Source organism: Ctenopharyngodon idella, chromosome 21 (assembly GCF_019924925.1).
Source record: "Ctenopharyngodon idella isolate HZGC_01 chromosome 21, HZGC01, whole genome shotgun sequence".
Lineage (NCBI taxonomy): Eukaryota > Metazoa > Chordata > Actinopteri > Cypriniformes > Xenocyprididae > Ctenopharyngodon > Ctenopharyngodon idella.
In genome coordinates this window covers 2,971,095-2,991,343 of record NC_067240.1, presented here as the reverse complement: position 1 = coordinate 2,991,343, position 20,249 = coordinate 2,971,095, and the positions used below count along the sequence as shown (strand labels likewise).

General features: G+C 34.6%; 2 protein-coding genes across 5 annotated transcripts in view; both read left to right on the top strand.

Moving 5' to 3' along the window:
* scamp1 (secretory carrier membrane protein 1) overlaps positions 1-7,002 on the top strand; it is a 31,127-nt gene extending 24,125 nt beyond the window's left edge. The window contains exons 6-10 of one of the 2 annotated variants that reach the window (XR_007927263.1): positions 2,125-2,284; positions 2,361-2,462; positions 2,898-3,015; positions 4,445-5,287; positions 5,398-7,002. Coding sequence is in view for 1 of the 2 variants with exons in the window: in XM_051878275.1 (XP_051734235.1) it covers positions 2,125-2,284; positions 2,361-2,462; positions 2,898-3,015; positions 4,445-4,594 (530 nt within the window). In the remaining variant the exon portion in view is untranslated. Of the gene's footprint in view, positions 1-2,124; positions 2,285-2,360; positions 2,463-2,897; positions 3,016-4,444 lie in introns of both variants that reach the window. The other variant, XM_051878275.1, reaches the window with a different exon arrangement.
* A 2,470-nt stretch (positions 7,003-9,472) lies between these two features.
* atp8b1 (ATPase phospholipid transporting 8B1) overlaps positions 9,473-20,249 on the top strand; it is a 40,947-nt gene continuing 30,170 nt past the window's right edge. The window contains exon 1 of one of the 3 annotated variants that reach the window (XM_051878270.1): positions 9,473-9,780. Coding sequence is in view for 1 of the 3 variants with exons in the window: in XM_051878269.1 (XP_051734229.1) it covers positions 19,865-19,890 (26 nt within the window). In the remaining 2 variants the exon portion in view is untranslated. Of the gene's footprint in view, positions 9,781-19,655; positions 19,891-20,249 lie in introns of those variants that run through there. The other 2 variants (XM_051878271.1, XM_051878269.1) reach the window with 2 other exon arrangements.

Genomic DNA, 20,249 nt, shown 5'->3' with positions numbered 1-20,249 from the left:
GGAAAACATTCCAGGTAGGGCGAAAACTCATTTTCTCCTCCAACTTCAAAATCATCCGACATTATTGTAACTTTTTTTTTTTTGTAAAGGCTGTTTGACTTAGTCTTTGCACGTTCGCTTCGTAAACACTTGCTCGGTACTTCCGCCTACGTCACATGTGACCTTTCCAACGTGATGCAAGATGAGCATTTGTGGTTAAAAAGTATATACATTTTTATTTTTTTTTAGAAAATGACCGATCATTTCTCTAGATAAGACCCTTATTCCTCGTCTGGGATCGTGTAGAGCTCTTTGAAGCTGCACTGAAACTGACATTTGGACCTTCAACCCGTTGAACCCCAGTGAAGTCCACTATATGGAGAAAAATCCTGGAATGTTTTCCTCAAAAACCTTCATTTCTTTTCGACTGAAGAAAGAAAGACAAAAACACAAAGAAAGACAAAAACACAAAGAAAGACACATACAGAGGGTGTGCATTAGTGTTTACTCACATGCTGATGAGTTTTGTCCGTGTCTGTTTGGGAAGGTTGTTTGTATATGTAATAACAGTGTAAAGACTTCTGGGAAAATGAAATGAACTTTATAGACTTAAGCACCGTTTGTGTCTCCCAGAGAATATGTTTGGTCATTGACTTCTATTTGATGAGTTTCATACTGGAGGCGATCAGTCACATGGTATTAGACAAGCAAGGGAGGGGCGGAGCCGCCATGCATCATGTGATTTGAGGTATCATGTGACTAGTATCATCAGACTAGACTTTAAATTTCGCCTGACCTTGTTGTGTAGGAATTTGGGAGGGAATTGAGCAGAGACAGAGAGGGACCAGAGTTATTTGTGCAGTAAATGTGGTGAAAGAACCATAAGGTATTTTCTCTCTCTCTGGTATAACATTCCACACCAAAACTGCAGTTGACTCTGAGACTGAAAGCATTTTCCATGAATAGGGTGCAACTTGAGCTCCCAATTATGTTCTTTTTTTATTGTGACACCCACAAAGTGGTTACCAATAATCCCATTCATTTTTTTTTTTTTAATTTGCAAACCTCATATAAAAGAAATACAAAATAAAATAGCTTAGATAAATGTTTAGTTTGACCTCCTGAGGTTTACAATCAACATTTTCTGAAGGTTATGCTGCTTCTTTCACTAACCTGTTGTTAAAAAACAAAAAACAAAAAAACACATGGTGTTGGTGGAAAATGCCTTGATGTTGATTCCAGCAGGAGGATTCCCTGTCAATGATGGGTTCGTGGCGTTCTGGCTCTGCTTTAGATTATATAAATGATTGAACAGTCTGGTTTTGAGCTTGACTATTAATGGAGCGGCTTCTGAGTGACTCTGAAGAGGTTTTGAAATGTTTCTGTTAATATAACAGAGATGGTGAATGTTTAGACCACTTGAATTATTAACAGGTTCTTGGATAAAACATTCATAAAAATTATAAATGAATTGGGGGGTTAAAGGGTTAGTTCACCCAAAAATGAAAATAATGTCATTATTTACTCACCATCATGTCGTTCCACACCCGTAAGACTTTCGTTCATCTTCAGAACACAAATGAAGAACTTTTTGATGAAATCTGAGAGGTTTCTGTACTTCCATAGACTGCTACGCAACTGACACTTTGATGCTTCAAAAAGTTCATAAAGAGATCGCAAAACTAATCCATATGAATTTAGTGGTTTAGTCCAAATTTTCTGAAGAAACTCGATTGCTTTATATGATGAACGGATTGAATTTAGGCTTCTATAGAGGGACAGAAGGCTCAGATTTCATCAAAAAGATCTTCATTTGTGTTCAGAAGACAAGTGAAGGTCTTACGGGTGTGGAACAGCATGAGGGTGAGTAATTAATGACAATATTTTCATTTTTGGGTGAACTAACCCTTTAATTTAATTTGTATTTTCTCTCTCGTTTCAGTTTTATTTTAAACATTGTTTAAGGTTGCTAAACAGTCGCTATGTATTTTAGAAATTTTTTTTTTTTAACAATTTAGTCAGTTTTAATCAGTTTTTGTAAAAAAGCTTTATAGTGGGGTTTTTTTCTCCTACATTATTCTCCATAAGAATAACACATGGGTGATGTTTCTTCATAGTCTCTTCTCTCTTGTTATTCTCCTGCAGTCCACACGGGGACGCTGTTTGCAAATATATTCGGCTGTTTGTCGTGGTTCTGTGTGGATGCGTCGAGGGGAGTGGATTTTGGGCTGGCTATGCTCTGGTTCATGCTGTTTACACCCTGTTCATTTGTCTGCTGGTACAGACCCCTGTATGGGGCATTCAGGTATAAAAAAACACACACACACTGTACCTTTATGGAGAATTCAGATTGTAACCATTTTCTCTTTCTCTCTCTGAAGGAGTGACAGCTCTTTTAGGTTCTTTGTGTTCTTCTTCGTCTATATCTGTCAGTTTGGTGTCCATGTACTACAAGCCATTGGCATTACAGGCTGGGGAGCCAGGTGAGAAAACACATTAGACTGCAAATAGATTCCAGTCTATTTTTAAAATGCTTTCTAAACTCCAAAAATTTACAATTTTAAAACTTCTAACAGTGAATACATCATAACCTACTGTGACCACAGACCGTATAGAGCTGTTTAATCAAACATAGTGACTGAATCATTATTAAAAATGGATCGTTTACAGAATTTATACTTGGTCATAATTCTTCACTTGATAATTTATCATTTAGTTTGTTCAGATGAAGTGTGTGACATAAATGGATGACATGCTGATTTTTATGAATAAAAAAAATTTCCCCCATAAAAAAAAAAAAATGTTAATTTCAGACACAGACACTTGCACTTTCTTTACATTGTTTCATCATAGACTATGTGATATAATGACTGATTCTGTGTGTGTGTGTGTATGTGTGTGTGTGTGTGTGTGTGTAGTGGCTGGATCTCTGCGCTGACCGGGCTGAACACGAGTATTCCCGTCGGCATCATCATGATCCTGATCGCTGCCCTCTTCACCGCGTCGGCTGTCATGTCTCTCATCATGTTTAAAAAGGTGATTCACCTTAAACACAAAACTCATGTCATATAAATATATTTGCTTCACCTCAGATGCACCTACTTGGACATTTACCATAACAGTGTTGTTATTGTTCACTAAATTTATACTTAAATGTACACAAAAATTAAACTAAAATAAAATAAGTTGAAGTACTAAAAGTGAGACTGAAATAAAATTAAATTAAATAAGTTAAATTGAAATTAAAAAACCAATATAAAATCACCAAACTTAAACTAAATGGAAATAAAATGAAGATATAAAAATAAAACATTAAAAATGTTAAATTACAATGAAAACTGAAAATGATAAAAGCTAATTCAAAATGTTGAAATAAAATGCTAATTAAAATGAAAACTAAACATATAAAAATAAAATCTAAGTCAAAATGTTAAATTAAAGTGCAAATTAAAATGAAAACTTAGTTAAATAGAAATTAAACCAATATAAAATCACTAAAACTTAAACTAAATTGAAATAAAATGAATAAATGAAATAAAAATAAATGAAGATATAAAAATAAAAGCTGAAAAAAAAAATTCAAAATGTTAAATTAAAATGAACTGAAAATAATAAATAAAAGCTAATTCAAAATGTTAAAATAAAATGCAAATTAAAATGAGAACTGAACATATAAAAATAAAATCTAATTCAAAAATGTTAAATTAAAGTGCAAATTAAAATGAAAACTTAGTTAAATAGAAATTAAACCAATATAAAATCATTCAAACTTAAACTAAATTGAAATAAAATGAAGATATAAAAATGAAAGCTGAAAATATAAAAATAAAACTAATTCAAAATGTTAAATCAAAATGAAAACTGAAAATGATGAATAAAAGCAAAATGTTCAAATAAAATGCAAAATTAAAATGAAAACTTCAAAGTTAAATAGAAATTAAATCAATATAAAATCACTAAAACTTAAACTAAATTGAAATAAAATGAATAAAAGAATAAATGAAATAATAAAAATAAATGAAGATATAAAAATAAAAGCTGAAAATAAAAAAAATAAAAATGTTAAATTAAAATGAACTGAAAATAATAAATAAAAGCTAATTCAAAATGTTAAAATAAAATGCAAATTAAAATGAAAACTGAACATATAAAAATAAAATCTAATTCAAAATGTTAAATTAAAATGAATACAAAAAAAATATAACTATAAAATCTAATTCAAAATGTTAAAATAACATGAAAACAAAAAATATATATAAATAAAATGTCATTCAAAATGTTAATAAATAGTATAAAAATAACACAACCATAACCAAAGTGAAAATCTGTCAAATTGTAGGAGTTGTAATTGTTTTTCCAGTTCAGTCCTTCATTTCTCTTCATTTTTAGCCAGGTTAGTTGTTTTAAGTACCTACATATAGACGTTATTTCCAGTAGAATCAAACGTGTGTGTGTTTATTTGCAGGTCCATGCGCTGTACCGAACCACTGGCGCCAGTTTCGAGAAGGCGCAGCAGGAGTTCGCCACCGGCGTCATGGCCAACAAGACGGTGCAGACCGCCGCCGCTAACGCCGCCTCCACTGCTGCCCGGGGAGCCTTCAAAGAGCAGATCTGATTGGTTCAGAGAACTTCAAGTCCATCCATGCTACTCTGACCCCGCCCTCCTCATTCCTCCTAATGTCCTTACAGCCATTCGTCAGCGCTGACTGGCTGTTCAAGACCACACCCACTCTCATTGACTTAATGCACTCCTGTGACTGACTGAGACCCCGCCCACAGCCCCTCCCCTCCTGTCAATCGGCAGGTGTGCTGACCTGTTCTTTAGTTGGAGTGTGTGTGTGGAGCGCCTGTGTGTGTTAAACAGCCTAAAGAGTCACTTTATATGTTCACATCACTGTTGGGTGTTTGTCCTTGTTAAACAACAGGAAGTGATGTCATCAAATGTCCTTTTATGGGATCCAAGGAAAAAAGAATGGTTATGCCCTCACAGGTCTGTCTTACCGATCATCTCCGCTTAAACAAACACTCGTAAGATGAGCGATCTCACACAGTTACGCAAGTCCAGGTCACGTTTAATCTCAAATTCAAAAGAAAGTAAGAAAATTAACTCCATTTTGGTGACAATTAAGCATTTAAATCCATTTCTTCGCATTACCGAAATTGCTTTTCTTTAGATTCTGGGGTATAATATGACCTTTTCTTAGCGAGATTCACCCAACTATCCTGCAAATGAGCCATCAGTACATGAAGACGCCCATCAGATGTGACCGTAAACGCTCCACACGCAACTCAGAGGGTCTCTTCACCTGTAAATATATAAATATATATATACAAACCTGTATGATGACATAAGTATTGACTGATTTTAAACATATGAATGATTCTGAGGCTTTCTGGTTTCTTTTGTCTCTCTAATAGAGTTGTTTTGGAATGGAAACTAATTCTTAAAAGCGTGAACCACTCAGGATACGTTCCTGCACATGCATGGGAAGCTTGCCGGGCCGTGGATCATCATCTCTCCCAGTCTAAACTGGAAAACACTTTTAAAATCACAGTTAAAATCTTTGCTTCACGCCCCCAAACCGCATATCGCTAACGACATGTCGCATTTATCCTGCGGATGTGTGTAAGACTGTGCCGTGCTGGGCCGTCCTGAGGTTGGATCCTTAATCGTGTTCTGAATCATTGTCTGTGTAGTTTATTTTCCTCTTTTTTTTTTTTTTTTATTGACTGGAGCAGAGAACCTTGTAGCCTTGGTTACTGTCGCCAAGAGACAGCCAAGTTATGGGATATGTATCAAGATGCAAATTGATCTTGATCTTAACCTTTCAGCAACACTCCGTGTGTGTGTGTGTGAGAACAAACTGTGTGTTCATCACCTGTTTTCAGTATTGAGTTTGCATTAGCTTTGGTTTGAAGTCCGACACATTTTGCTTTAAAGGAATAGTCCAACAAAAATGATTCTTAGATGAACTGTTCCTTTTATTTCAATATGTTCCTTATTAGTGTTGTCAAAAGTATCGACTTTGTATCTGAAATGTTAAAAATGTGACGGTTTGAGCGCTGTTGAGTGGATTCGTAAACACCTCTGATTGGCCATTGTGTTCACGCGCTCATCTGATATGTCTGTGATTGGCTCCAATGATCAACGCTTCACAAACATGTTGTAAATAGACATCAATGAGCGCTTGGACCGATATACACGGCAGCATTTGAAAGCAGGCGTCTATCAACGGACCGTTACTGCTTTCAAACGCTCCCGCTTTCTAAACGCTTTCAAATTCAAATGATCTCGTGCGTTGATCATTGTAGCCAATCACAGACATACTTGATGAGCGCGTGAACATAAAGGCCAATCAGAGGTGTTTAAGAATCAGCTCTACAACAGCGCTCAAACGGTCACATTTTTTAAAATTTCAGGATCGACTTGGTATCGCGATCGGTACTTTTGACAACACTATTCCTTATGTTGTTTAAAATTTTATTGAGTGTCATGTTTTTTTTCATTCATGTATGGTTCTCTGAGTGTGTGTGAGTTACAGCAAGTCGTTCTTCCTTTTATAAATAAATTTCAACAAATGGCACCTGAATGTTCCTCTATTTTTGTTTGTTTTTGAAATGCTTTCATTTAAAACCGGAAAAAAAAAACACAAGAATCTGTTGGGAGTGCGAGACGACAGATACTGACGTGACCTCTTGTGTGTGATGCAATGGATCGTGGCTTTAAGCTGTCTTTTTTAAATTAGTGATGTTAGCTAACTTAGTTGAAACACTGATACGTGAGAAATGAATTGAAGAAAACCCATCACTGGTTGTACTACTACTACTCTGACATTATTTAAAACAGACTCGAGGGATGTTTGTATATTTTGTATAACTAAAGGAACGGTGGCCTGTCGTCCTGAATTTCATTGTACTGTACAAATGCACTCCTGTCTCGCTCCTTTAGTCGCATGTTGAGTAGTTTGAGTTTTGTATATTTATTGTATTAACACAAAAATAAAATAAAAAAACTACATAACCCATGTGTCTCATTTATTATGTATTGGTTTTCATTTCTGTTGCATGGCTAGTGCAGTTCTTGGATGACTTCAGTAATATTTTTGTATATCTAAAACAATGGAAGGAGGTTGATTATTCATGTTCAGTTTTATTAAAGAGCGCTTTTTTATGTCCTGGAGAAAAATGAAATGATACATAAATATTTCAGTCTGTAACTTTAGCATTGTTATTCTTAAATGATTGATAATAATAATACTATTACTATTAGTATTATTATTATTATTAAAATACTTTTTTTTCCCCAGATGATTAGGCAGGTTATACACATTAAAAGACATTTTTATTTAGGCTATCCATATAATTTAATTCATAAAGTTCTGTAAGTTAAGTCATAAAAAAACGTGATCTGTTAAAAAGGACCTTGATTATGATTTCACTTTTTTTAACTTTAGTTAGCGTGTAATGTTGCTGTTTGAGCATAAACAACATCTGCAAAGGGAGATATTTTCTTTTACAGAAATCGCTTTTTAAGGACTACAACAAGCTTCCAAATTGATCCACTAATCGTTCAGAAACGTCCAGTTTCATTCTAAAAGTTGTAACTTCTTCCTGAGTCTCTCCATCAGTGTCGACTCCGGTTTGAACAATGTAAGGCTGAACACCGTTACTGACAATCCTCATTTTGGCTGCGTGAGATTCTCCAGCTTTGTTGTTGTTGAGCAACTGAAGAGCGAGCTGTTAAAGCTCCGCCCTCTTCTGGAAAGCGGGCAGCAGCTAATTTGCATTTAAAGGGACACATACTATATATATATATATATATAGTTTGTTTTTTTTGTTTTGTTTTGGTTTGCTCACACCTAAATAGGGGCACATTTGACAAGCTATAATAAATTATCTGTGGAGTATTTTGAGCTTAAACTTCACCGACACATTCTGGGGACACCAGAGACTATCTTAAAAGGGGCATTAATAGGTCCCCTTTAACATTAGAAAAACATATTTGCAATTTTAAAATGCATCTCTTTAGCTTTTTGTGATTTTTTTTTTTTCTTCTCAAATTGTTGACTTCACATTTCTCTTGAATAAATAGATGTTAATCAATAATAATCTTTTAATGACTCCTGCCCATCCTGAACGATCAATCCAAAGCTTTACTTAATATTGTTATTGCAGTATTTATGCAATACACTCAAAAACTACAGCAAATGTGATCATAAAAACTAAAGACCTGAGATTTAATGTTAGGCAAAGCTCCAAAATCTTCATTGAGGAGTACAGAAACATGCATATTTATGTCCAAAATATTAGAAATCATCTAATTTTGAATGTCTCCTAATTGTTTTTTTTTTTATATTGTAATTTTATATACACTTTAAATACCGTAAAGATTAAAATTCAGTTAAAAAAAATCAGATAAAGTGAGGTTAAAAAAAAAAACATTAGATCGTCCCTAACTAATCCATGTTTCGTATAAGACCGGTTTCGTCCTCCAGAGGGCGCGCGGTTTCGATGGCTCAGAAAGCAGAACCCTTCACAGTACCTCAAGACGTTTTCTTTGTCTTATTGCGGACATGTGTACACTAAAACGTACAATCGTTTAGATCTATTAACTCAAATTATTAAAATATCAAAAAGATGTTATAAGTTAAAGTATTGTTATTATCCTATACTCACACCTGATGGAATCAGTCAGAGCAGCGTTGAGAAAAGTAACAGGTGTCACGTGATAGTCTATGATTGCGCTTCATCTGCGGTCTACATCGGTTTCACAGACAAATTTTAAGCCTAGTCCCAGACTAAAATGCATGTTTGAGCTGTTTTAACTGAAAACAACTTGCACTGACATATCTTAAAATATGTCAGTGTCATTGTTTTGTCTCAAGATGCACACCAGTAGCTTTTTTTTCTAAGGCATGTTTATCTACTTAAATTGAACTAAGGCCTAATCCTGGCTTAATCTAAGCCCTGACAGGCCTGAGAAATATTAATAACCACTGACTTGAAAAATACACAGTAAAGATTATTTAGACCCATCATAACTGACCGCTAACCCATCAGGACTAAAACAAATACCCTTTTCTCTCAGTAGAGGGCGATACTTCACCAGTATTTAAAATTCAAGAGTATTTAGATCGAAAAAGCCTAATTTTACATTTATATTTACATTTATTCAAGTTTTTACACACTCCCAAAGTTGAGAAAATACATTTTAAAAACTGATTAGAACTATTATATTTTTCATATGTATAAGTGTATGTAGACCAACACAGCCTCGTTTTCCATTTACATTAAATTTATATTTATTCAGGTTTTACACCTACGCAAAGTTGAGTAATCCTGATAAGAAATTATATTATTAAAATAATTATTATATTGTATTTAAAAATATAGGCATTGAAATTATTCTATTATTTATATAAACCCCCCTCTAATATCGATACCAGGACACAGAAATAAAAACAGGAAAAGGGAAAAAAGCTCCCCGCAGAATTTGAATGTAAAATGAGTCACACCTTTCGTACCTGCGCGATCACGTGATCGCTGAGGAATGAGTTGCAGTCTTGGAGTGTGTTGGTTCAAAAAGGAAAGGAAGAAAAAAAAAAGAAAAGAAAGGAAGCCTCCATCCTAGTGTGTGTATAATGGGTCTGTAGGAGTAAAGCTTCTCCTCGTCCGACCAGTTTTTCCAGTTTGATTGAGGACACACACAGAACAGCTCTTCCACACTGACACGGAGCGAACATGGAGCAATAAAACACACGAAACACCCTCAGAGGATTCACAGAAGTCGATCTGAGATCGGTAAGTCATGTTTGAGTGTTTAAACACGCTATTAAGGGGTTTGTGTTCTTGTATACGGTGTTGTTAAAGGTGTGTCACACCTGAGTTCCTCTACCTGTGTTTGGATGCACAACAGCAGAGAAACTCATCCTCATATACATGTTTGTAAAGATTTATCGGTAGAACACGTGTTTAAACTCCCGTAAAGTGTCTTCGATGATTCTTAGGCTTAATAAAGGAGAATTTTGGCTGTAGTTGCGGTAAAGTTTCATTGTATGTTCGAGGTCAGCATTGGCATCATATGAAGGTTTGTCAATTGTTCTGAGTGAAGTATAGGTTGATATGAGAACTGATTATAAACAAAATGTCGGATTTTGTGTGACATTTGTGCACTAAAAGTACAGTCGTATGATTGTTTACAATTTACTGTGATTGTTCCATTGATTATGCACTTGTCAAACATACTCGAGTCCCCCAAACATTACTTTTGTTTGGTCTAAGAGTGAAAACAATTCATTTTTACATGTTTATTGTACACATTTTAACCTAAACCTAAAAGGCGTCCCCTCACTTTTGTTTGCGTTGGGCTCTTTTGGACCCCAAATGTAAAGAATATGAAGTGAATTTCAGCCTCTGGGAGTAAAACACCCCAAACTGTCCTGTAGTCAGAAATCAGATCTCTTGTTTTTCTCGAAAGCTCTGTGTCTTTCATGGTAGAAGATTTAATTTCACGTGTTTCTGTAAGTCAATCTTTCCGTAATGTGTCTAGTCAGATGAGCAGGTATCATAGTGTAGATTCGACCGATATGTGTTTTTCAGGGCCGATACCGATTATTACAGATCAAGTAGACGGAGAACCGATATATATATATATATATAATATGTCTGGTGTAAAAATGAAAATTAATGTCAAAATTAAGAATAACAAGGGCTCTGACAAAAAAAAAAAAATGCTTTTAAACATATATTTAATTCTGAGAACTGTTAATAATAACATTAATATTAATAATAATAAGAGCACCCAACAGCATTTCTAAACATTTTGTAAAACTTAAAGAAGTAAACAACAACAAGCAACAAATGATTTCCGACGGAGGTGGCTGCATCAAAGCCAAAATTTCAAAATGAAATTACTTTATCGGCAAATCGGTTTTGAAAATGACTGATACCGATAACCATAAAAATGCTTAATATCGGTGCCGATAATCGGTTTACCCCTAGACTAGAGCACAACTAAAATTGGTAAATTAGTGTCATTTTAAAACATAATAATGAGTCCAAATTGACTTTATAATAAAAAAAAATGGTGCATGTGAAATTGTTACAGTTTGCGGTAATATTGCTGCGCTGTAAAAAACTTTTTTTTATTTGTCAAATCAACTTCAATAATTAATCTGGTTCAGATAACATAATATTTTGAGTTTCTGTTGATTAAACCAATCGCCTTCATTGTGTTAACTCAAATTTTTAATTTCAATGAACTCAATTTTAAGGCAACCAGGAAACTTACTTACTTTTTTAAGTTAAACCAACAATTCTTTTTTACAGTGTAGTTTACTGATTATTATACACTATAAAAAATGCTGGGTTAAAAACAACCCAAGTTGGGTTGAAAATGGACCCAGCGGTTGGGTTAAATGTTTGACCAATGTGCTGGGTAGTTTTATTTAACTCAACTATTGTGTAAAAATTACTGTATTTCTTGCTTAAAATGAACCCAAAATATGTTGGAAATTAACAAGTTTAATGAATAATAATTAAACAATAAACATTTATTAAATTGCTTATTAATAAATGTTCACTTTTGATTATTATTGTTGCCTCTATGGGTCTGATTTTTAATTTCCAACATATTTTGGGTTCATTTTAAGCCATCCATACAGTAATTTTTAAACAATAGTTGGGTTAAATAAAACTGCCCAGCATGTTGGGCAAACATTTAACCCAATCGCTGGGTTTGTCTATTTTCAACCCAACTTGGGTTGTTTTTAACCCAGCATTTTTTAGAGTGTAATAATCAGGGTTTTCCATCCAGGCCTTAAAAATTCACATTCAATGAATACAATCTTAATTCATATTTCTCCATATAGCTTATTATGAATGCAATCTCTCTACAATGTCATTACAAAAGTCTGGGAAAGGTGAGGAAATTCATTGGTAAATTCATATTAATGAGAAAGTGCTCATATGTGAACGCAGCAGACAGTAAGTTCATGGTCCTGAATGAACGGTGGGCGTAAAGCATCACTGGGGGGTTGTGGTGGGTTTCTCTCTCTCTCTCTGATGAATGAATCTCCTTTGAGAATGTCTGGACATGTTTCGACTTGATTGCTGTTCTTTTGAAATGTCTATTATTCTGCTGTATGTGGATTAAATTTATGTGCCTCTTTGCTGTAAAGAGCTGTGTTACTCACAGAACTGGTTTCTTCTGTGTCCAGAAGGACTGCAAACATTGAGTGGGTGCGGTTTCTGTTCAATTACAATAACAATCTGAACATTTATTGCATGTAGTTTTGGAGCTGTAGCAGATAAACGCACCAGATAATTTAACTTTTTATATGTCAGAATGGTAAATATAGTAGTAGGTGCATCAAACTATGTATTAAGATTTTTTTTCCCTGTATGTTGATGATGATGGTAATGATACTAGAGATGCAATATTTGCAATATTTTTATGGCTGATAACTAGTATAATGCTGATATTATTACAGCATGTAATATGTTATTGTATTATATAATATAACATATTATATAATATATAAATGTTATTTTAGATTTAGCATTAGAATTTAGCATCATTAAATTACAGTTATTTTAATTGTTACATTAGCCCATATAATGGTGTATAACAAGTACGTACTACACTTTATCTTTTTACAGTATAATTCTGATCTAATTTTACATGCGTCAAGTAAAATCTAGTTTAAAAAACATTAATATATGGTAGAAAAGATGCATAACTCAATAACAGTGTTATTTTAGTATCGTTGATATACTATTTATAGTTTTTATTGATATTTTAAATTAGTTTTTATTTTATATTTCCAGTCATTTGGTTGTTTTTGTAATTTTTTTTTTTATAGTTTTTATTCATTTGTATTTCAGTTTTAGTTATTTTAGTACGTCAAGTTAAATAAAAATAAGATGTAGAAATGTAGCTGAAATAAGTTATTTTTTTAATATTTTATTTAATTTCAGTTAATGTTTCATATGTTGTATCAACAACTGAAATTGATTATAGTTTTAGTTTTAGCTAACTTAAAAAAGGGTTTACACAGGACACATGATGGTTAGTTATGGAATTCTGTGATTTAAATATTTTTGTATAATGATTTCTAAACTAAATTGTGTGTTCATCTTGATGGATTGTTTTGTGTTGTAGTGGGCTATTTTTCCTAGCAGATGCTTTAAGCTAATCTATCTGTAAGATAACAGCTTAGATCAATATTTCTGCACATATATGTGTTTTTGGTAATCAGTTGTTTAATAAGTAGGATAAATACACAGTTATCCAGTCATTATTGTAAAAAATTCCTTCCGGGTGATATCATGGGCATTAATGTTTGAAGCGGATGTCATAACAGATGTCAGTAGACTGGGAAGATATTAAAACGAGCGCTTCATTCGTAAATCCATAAATTCTTACCTTCATGCTGTGGAAATACAAACCGGAAGACAGAATACGAGCGCAGCGATGAAAAGAGGCGGGGCTACATAAGGTCTATATAGAGTGCGACAGTTCCCGCCCCCTTTTTCAGAGGCATTAATTACTGGAATATTTGTTTACATTAATTTTCCCCATAGGGATTTTTAAATAGTCTTTTATTAAAGCGTTATAAGCCCCGAGCCAGGCCAGTCAGACACACAACACTACAAACTTTGATTTGAAGCAAAAAAGTTTTTGAAAATCAGGCAAAAAGTCAAAGCTACAAGACTGTGAACTTAACATATATATACACACAAACATTTCAGTATTTTGAGAGTGTAGAAAGACCGACTTGATCGCGTCATGGGAGTGGGCAGAGCTAAAGAGTTTTTTTTGGAGCGTGTTGCTTGTTTCAACTGTCTGATTGGTGTCTTTTTTGTACAGTATCATGGGTAATGTAGTTTTTCATCAGGGTGTTGTAGTTTTCAATTCCACTGTTAAACATGATTATTTTAAAAATAAGCTGAAATAATGTGGGCTGACGGCTTCAGCAGAAGCAAATACCATCGATTAACAACCTCGTAACTCACAGTAGGACTGTCTTTAAAGGTTTATAAGTTAGTGTTTGAAGTCAAATTCCCATGGAGAAATTGAATGGAGTTTTTACTACTGCTGAACTCTATAGATGCAGACCCGTGCAGCGCTAAATTAGATCATCAGGTGTGATTCTTGAATTCCGTGTAGGTAATTTGTAGGTTAAATGCATCATTGAAACCACTTTACACAGAGTTTAGTTAGTTGTGACTCAAACATCAAGTTCATGGTTAATGCATGTGGCATCTGTCCCGGAAGACCCCCGTCCTCACACATCTCCTGTTTCTGCTCTCCTCTAGTCTTTCTCTAATGGAGGATACTGTTACCCATAGTGCTCTAGCAGGTATGAGAGGCCAAACACATGTAGTGGAGTGTAACATGGCTCAAAGGAAGACGTGGGAAAAGTTCACCTCTGTAAAGTGTTGGTAAACAATGTTCTTTAGCATTGAAGACTTCATATATAATATATTTTATTATTATCATTATTTAAAGTCAGCATGGAATCAGATTTTACCCTTTAACTTAATGCATTTTCAGAATCATATTTTTTTTTTAAAAATGGTAATTTTCTAGTCATTTTCTGATTGATAACATCAAGTCCCATGCACGGTAAAAAAAAAAAATCTCCACCTATTTCAACTTAAAAACTTTAGTTTTAAAAAGTTTAGTTGCTGCCTCAATTTTTTTAAGTATCAAATTGGCTGTACAAGTCAACTTAAATTACATTTAAAATCGAGTTGACTCTCGTAGAACTTAAAAAGTAGTTGAAATTGCTTAAATTATTATGAGTTAAAATAATGTAAAAACATACGTTGCCATGACTTATTATTTTTCTCTTGTTTTACTAAAAAAAAAATTCCTGAGGGCGTCTGATATCTAATGTATTGGCCAAATGATATTTATGCTAATATCAATATCAAGCTTCACTGTAAAAAAAATCACTTTTGCAAATAATTATCACAACTTAAATTTCAGTATTAGAATAAATAATAATGTGTTGCTTTAACTTAAAGTAAGTGTTTGTGAACAGTTTAGTCAACTTGGATATTTGAGTTATCTCAACCAAAAATGAAAAATATTAAATTAATCGCAACAATCATTTTCTTTTTTTTTACAGAGAAACAAGGTGAATGATAGAGTTGCAAAACTGCTAAAATTAGATATTTATTTTTGCATGCTTTTTCACTCAAAAATGTTTTAAAGTGGTATATTATATCGATATTGCCATTGGTAATTGTCTCAGAACTGACCAAAGAAAGAGCTTATACTTCAGTATCACTTCTTAATTGACTAAAATTACAAAGTTGCAGTGATCTGATGATGTTAAAGGCGTCCGAGAGTAAATAATCATAGTCATATCTACTAATTTAAGACCACTAAATATAGACATTAGGGCTGAAATCGATAACTATTTTTTATGTTATGGCTTATAATCAATATGATAAATCTATAAAATATGCTTATAATGTTTTACCTCTAAAAACCTCACGTCTTGTACCTGCTACAAGTGAAAGCAGCCATCAAAATGTTGCAACAATCAGTAGAAATTATGAATAACTAGAAACTGAAAATGAATATTATGGCATATAAAGAGCGAATCCCTGATGATATGCTTCCAGAATCTGTTGATTAATGTCTTGTATTTCTGCTCACCTCCTTATGTCGCTTCTTTTTTGAGCACACATATTTTTTGTAAATTGAACACTTTTGTCAAAGTATTTTTTAGTGGACGGTTATTTAAAGAACGACCGCAACTGTCTTAATCAAATGAAGCTCCACGTTTCCCCGTTAACAGTCACTCATTGGTATAAATTCAGTTTAGTGCATAATAATATTTGTCTAAGAAAGTAGCAGAGAGTTGTAAACATGCCAAGGGCTCGAACTGATTCAAAATGTTTCCATTGGATCTTCTTGTGGCCACTCTAGTGAAAGGGCTGATGGGTATTCTGACAGGATGATGTACTTTAAAAAAAATAAAGTTTTGTAAGATGCATTGGTGCATGCATGCATGAACCACAATGCAAAGATGTGAGGAGGTTTTGGTGGTGTGTGTTGCACTCTGTCAGGGTGAAATTTAATCTCACAAATCAGATCTCTTTAATATTTCCATTGCTTCTTCCAGATTAAACGCAGACTAATAAATGTTTTAAATTACCCTGCTTCTCAGATGTTCCTCTCGAGAAAGTCTAATGTGCCTAATAAAAGTCAATCAGACATTTCTCACCAAATTCTTTCTAGATAAACTGATCTATTATCATTTATTTTAGTGAATTCAGCATCTGTTGTGTATTATGACGCACGTGACGACACGTTCAGGTTTTTGATGGGTTTTTGAGAGTCTCACTCATGTTGCTGTTTAGCTTGCACTAGTAAAATCTTCTTTTCCTCCAACACAACACAAGCAAATTGCTCACCAGAAATGAATGGCCACGACTCCAGGATTTGAATTTCCTGACTTGTAAAGCAAATGGGTGAGAATTTGAATCTAGTGAATTGCAAAACTGATTTGCACAAGGCATCTTGGGAAAGTTTCCCTGAGTCACTCTTCTTAGATCCATGCAGTGTGTGAAATGCTCTTTTGAAAGCGTATTAAACGATTATTTACACACATTAATTAACACACAAATCTGTTTTATAACACACAGTCTATAAAACTAAGATCTTTGCTTGGAATATATTCATTAATCCAAATGGCTGGAAATGTTATATGTGATTTCCATCTTCAATGAGGTCAGGCATCTAAGGTCAGTGTTTGATAAGAGATGGAAATTCACAAATGCATAAATTCTACATTTTAGGCCTAAACACTTTCTGATATCGGTCCTGATGGCAGTGAGATGTCGGCAGAAGCTGCTTTATCTCTCCTCTCAGCTTGCACACAGCAGGTGATCGTGATCTCAAAGGGATCCCTGTGTTTTCTCCTTCCCTTTATTTTCCAAGCCCATCCCCCACGTGAAAGAGTTACCATAGCACGGCCCTGGGCGAGACTTTCAAAACTGTTTCCCGAGACCAGAAGCACCTGGTCGCTCATATATTCACATTACTGCAGACCTACAGAAGGTCTTTGTGGGCGTGGGTGGCGGTTTTGTCTCTTGAATGGAATCTTTGTTCTCATCATCATAGGATTGTGAGTATGTGATGACGTGTAATCATTCGCGTTGGAGATCAGGATAGTCGTTTTGTGTCGTTCATGGAACAGGAAAAAGTTGTGGATGGAGATAAGGCTCCAGTGAATTTTTTTTTATGTTGTCAAGCTGCAAAATCCTCAACAAACAAACTCATAGATACAAAATAATAGATGGTTTCCATATGAGAAACATACCTTTTAAAGCCAAAAGTCTATTATTAAAACATTCCAGAGCTACTTGACATTGAAATGTTGGCATGCATTGAGAACTGACATCAGCTATTGTTAACAGAAAAAAAAACAAAAAAACACATTTTTGAAGTGGATGATATAGATAGTCAGGCAGACGGCTGAAGGACTTGATTGTGTGTAAGTGGATATCATCTCACTCACCTAACATGTTGTTCAGGTAATGTCAGACTGAAGGTATGTTAAACAGTGTGCATGCTGAAGCTTTTCAGTTACTCTACATTAATAGTTTTAAAGGTTATACACGTCATCTCTAAATCTGTAAGTCTGAGCCTAAGTTCTAGTTTAACTACGGAGCCCCACGCATGACAAAAATAGTAGGCTAATTAGTTCCCTCAATTTGCTAAATCATGGGCACGATTTAGCAAATTGAGGAAACGAAATAGTAAATCATGTGCACGGTTTAGCAAATCGAGGGAAAGAAATAGTAAATCATGTGCATGGTTTAGAAAAATCAAGGGAACGAAATAGTAAATCATGTGCACGGTTTAGCAAATCGAGGGAACGAAATAGTAAATCATGGGCACGGTTTAGCAAATTGAGGGAACAAAATAGTAAATAGTGCACACAGTTTAGCAAATCGAGGGAACGAAATAGTAAATAGTGTGCACAGTTTAGCAAATCGAGGGAACGAAATAGTAAATCATGGGCATGGTTTAGCAAATCGAGGGAACGAAATAGTAAATAGTGCGCACGGTTTAGCAAATCGAGGGAACGAAATAGTAAATAGTGCGCACAGTTTAGCAAATCGAGGGAACGAAATAGTAAATCATGGGCATGGTTTAGCAAATCGAGGGAACGAAATAGTAAATAGTGCGCACGGTTTAGCAAATCGAGGGAACGAAATAGTAAATAGTGGGCGCGGTTTAGAAAATCGAGGGAACGAAATAGTAAACGGTGCGCACGGTTTAGAAAATCGAGGGAACGAAATAGTAAACGGTGCGCACGGTTTAGAAAATCGAGGGAACGAAATAGTAAACGGTGCGCACGGTTTAGCAAATTGAGGGAACGAAATAGTAAACGGTGCGCACGGTTTAGCAAATTGAGGGAACGAAATAGTAAACGGTGCGCACGGTTTAGCAAATTGAGGGAACGAAATAGTAAACGGTGCACACGGTTTAGCAAATTGAGGGAACGAAATAGTAAACGGTGCGCACGGTTTAGCAAATCGAAGGAACGAAATAGTAAATCATGTGCACGGTTTAGCAAATCAAGGGAACGAAATAGTAAATCAAGGGAGATTCTGTACTCTTTCAGAAGATGTGTAATAGGGCCCCCTTCCGTATACCAAGGAAAACATGGATTGCCGGAAAATTCCTTGGCAGGGAAGTGCTGGAATATTATGTCAATGGCAGGGAAAGAGTTAAAACAGAATTTTTCATATTCTATATTGAAATAATGTGAATTATTCATTGTTTAGACTGTTGTAACTGAGCAGGATTGGAAATGTGGCAAAACAGTTATCTGTTGATTCCGATAATCTCAACATGTCATGAAAAATCATTGTCTTCAATATGTTATTACATACATAATGTGTATTTAATGTTACATCAAGATACTTTTAATTTCCATATAGCATCTCCAGAACCTGAAACAGCCACAAATGATTATTGAAGAGGGTTTTGTTAAATCTGACAACCATTCATTTAGAGCTCAACACAAAACGGAAACCAGTGTAAGATGTGGCTTGTTAAAGAAAACCCTAATGAAATCCTCCTATTCATCCACTTGAAACTCAGGTTTGTTTCTCTCAGACCTCAGCTTTTCATTGCTAAAAATGTCACCTACTGTGGCATTGCATCACATACGCAAAGCAAGTCATGGATAAACATGGGTGTGTGTTTTGCATGATGTGTTTCTTTCTCTTTCCGGGTGTGTGCTCTGTTACGCTCTTTACACAGGTTTGCATCCTGGTGGGTTGTGTGTTTATTTCAGCATTGGTATTAATAGCAGTTTTGTTTTATTTGTACAACTTTATTTCAGACTTTAGGGTTATTTATCTAGAGTTACATTCACAGACATCCAGTTTATTGGCACTTCCTGCTATTTTTGTTGTTGGTAAAAGTGTTAAGCAATACTCCAGTCATCACTCATTCATGTGATGAAAAGAAGGACAGTTAATGAATATTTAAATTTTTCCAAATTAATCTCTTATTAAACATTAAACTTAGATGGCTGGCATCATTGAAGACACTTTAGAGATGCTTGAGCGCTCAGCTGGATCGAGAACACCTCATGTTTCCATAAGACCAGAGGAGGCTCATCCTGTGATTGTGGCGGCATTTGCATCTGAGAAATGAAACTCATCAGTCATTAAAGTCAACATGAAGTCAGAATCGTCCCTCTGACTATTTGCTTTCTTAAACCATGTTCCTATAAGATACCGAATGGTAAAAGCCAGCCTTTAAGGAGACAAAAGTGGATACAGGCAATAAGACGTGAGGCATCAGCAGGAAGAATGGGTAAATTGTGGGATCCTGACACTCAGTATGCCTGCGTGTGCAGTAAACATTTTGTCAGTAATCTTTTTTGTCATTTTTTGGTTAAAAATAATGAATGTTTTTATTTTTAGCGTATCCTGTGGACAATTACGTTCCCCTCCAGTGGGCGTAGTTCTCAGAGTAATATGCACGTTGCGCTCTTTCTCAATTGCCTGTATCTTGCCTGTACTTAGTTCTAAGTTTTTTAGCTGGTTTGCTGTACACCTTGTCACACAGCAGCTTTTAGACATTGTTCTGTTTTTTGTTATAAGTCAGAAATGACAAGGAGGCAGCTTCACGCAATACAAAGTCAATGGAGATGGTTGGATTGGTTTTTAGATTACGACGTGTGTCTCTATCCGAGGCTTAACCAAGTCTTTACACATCCAGTTTT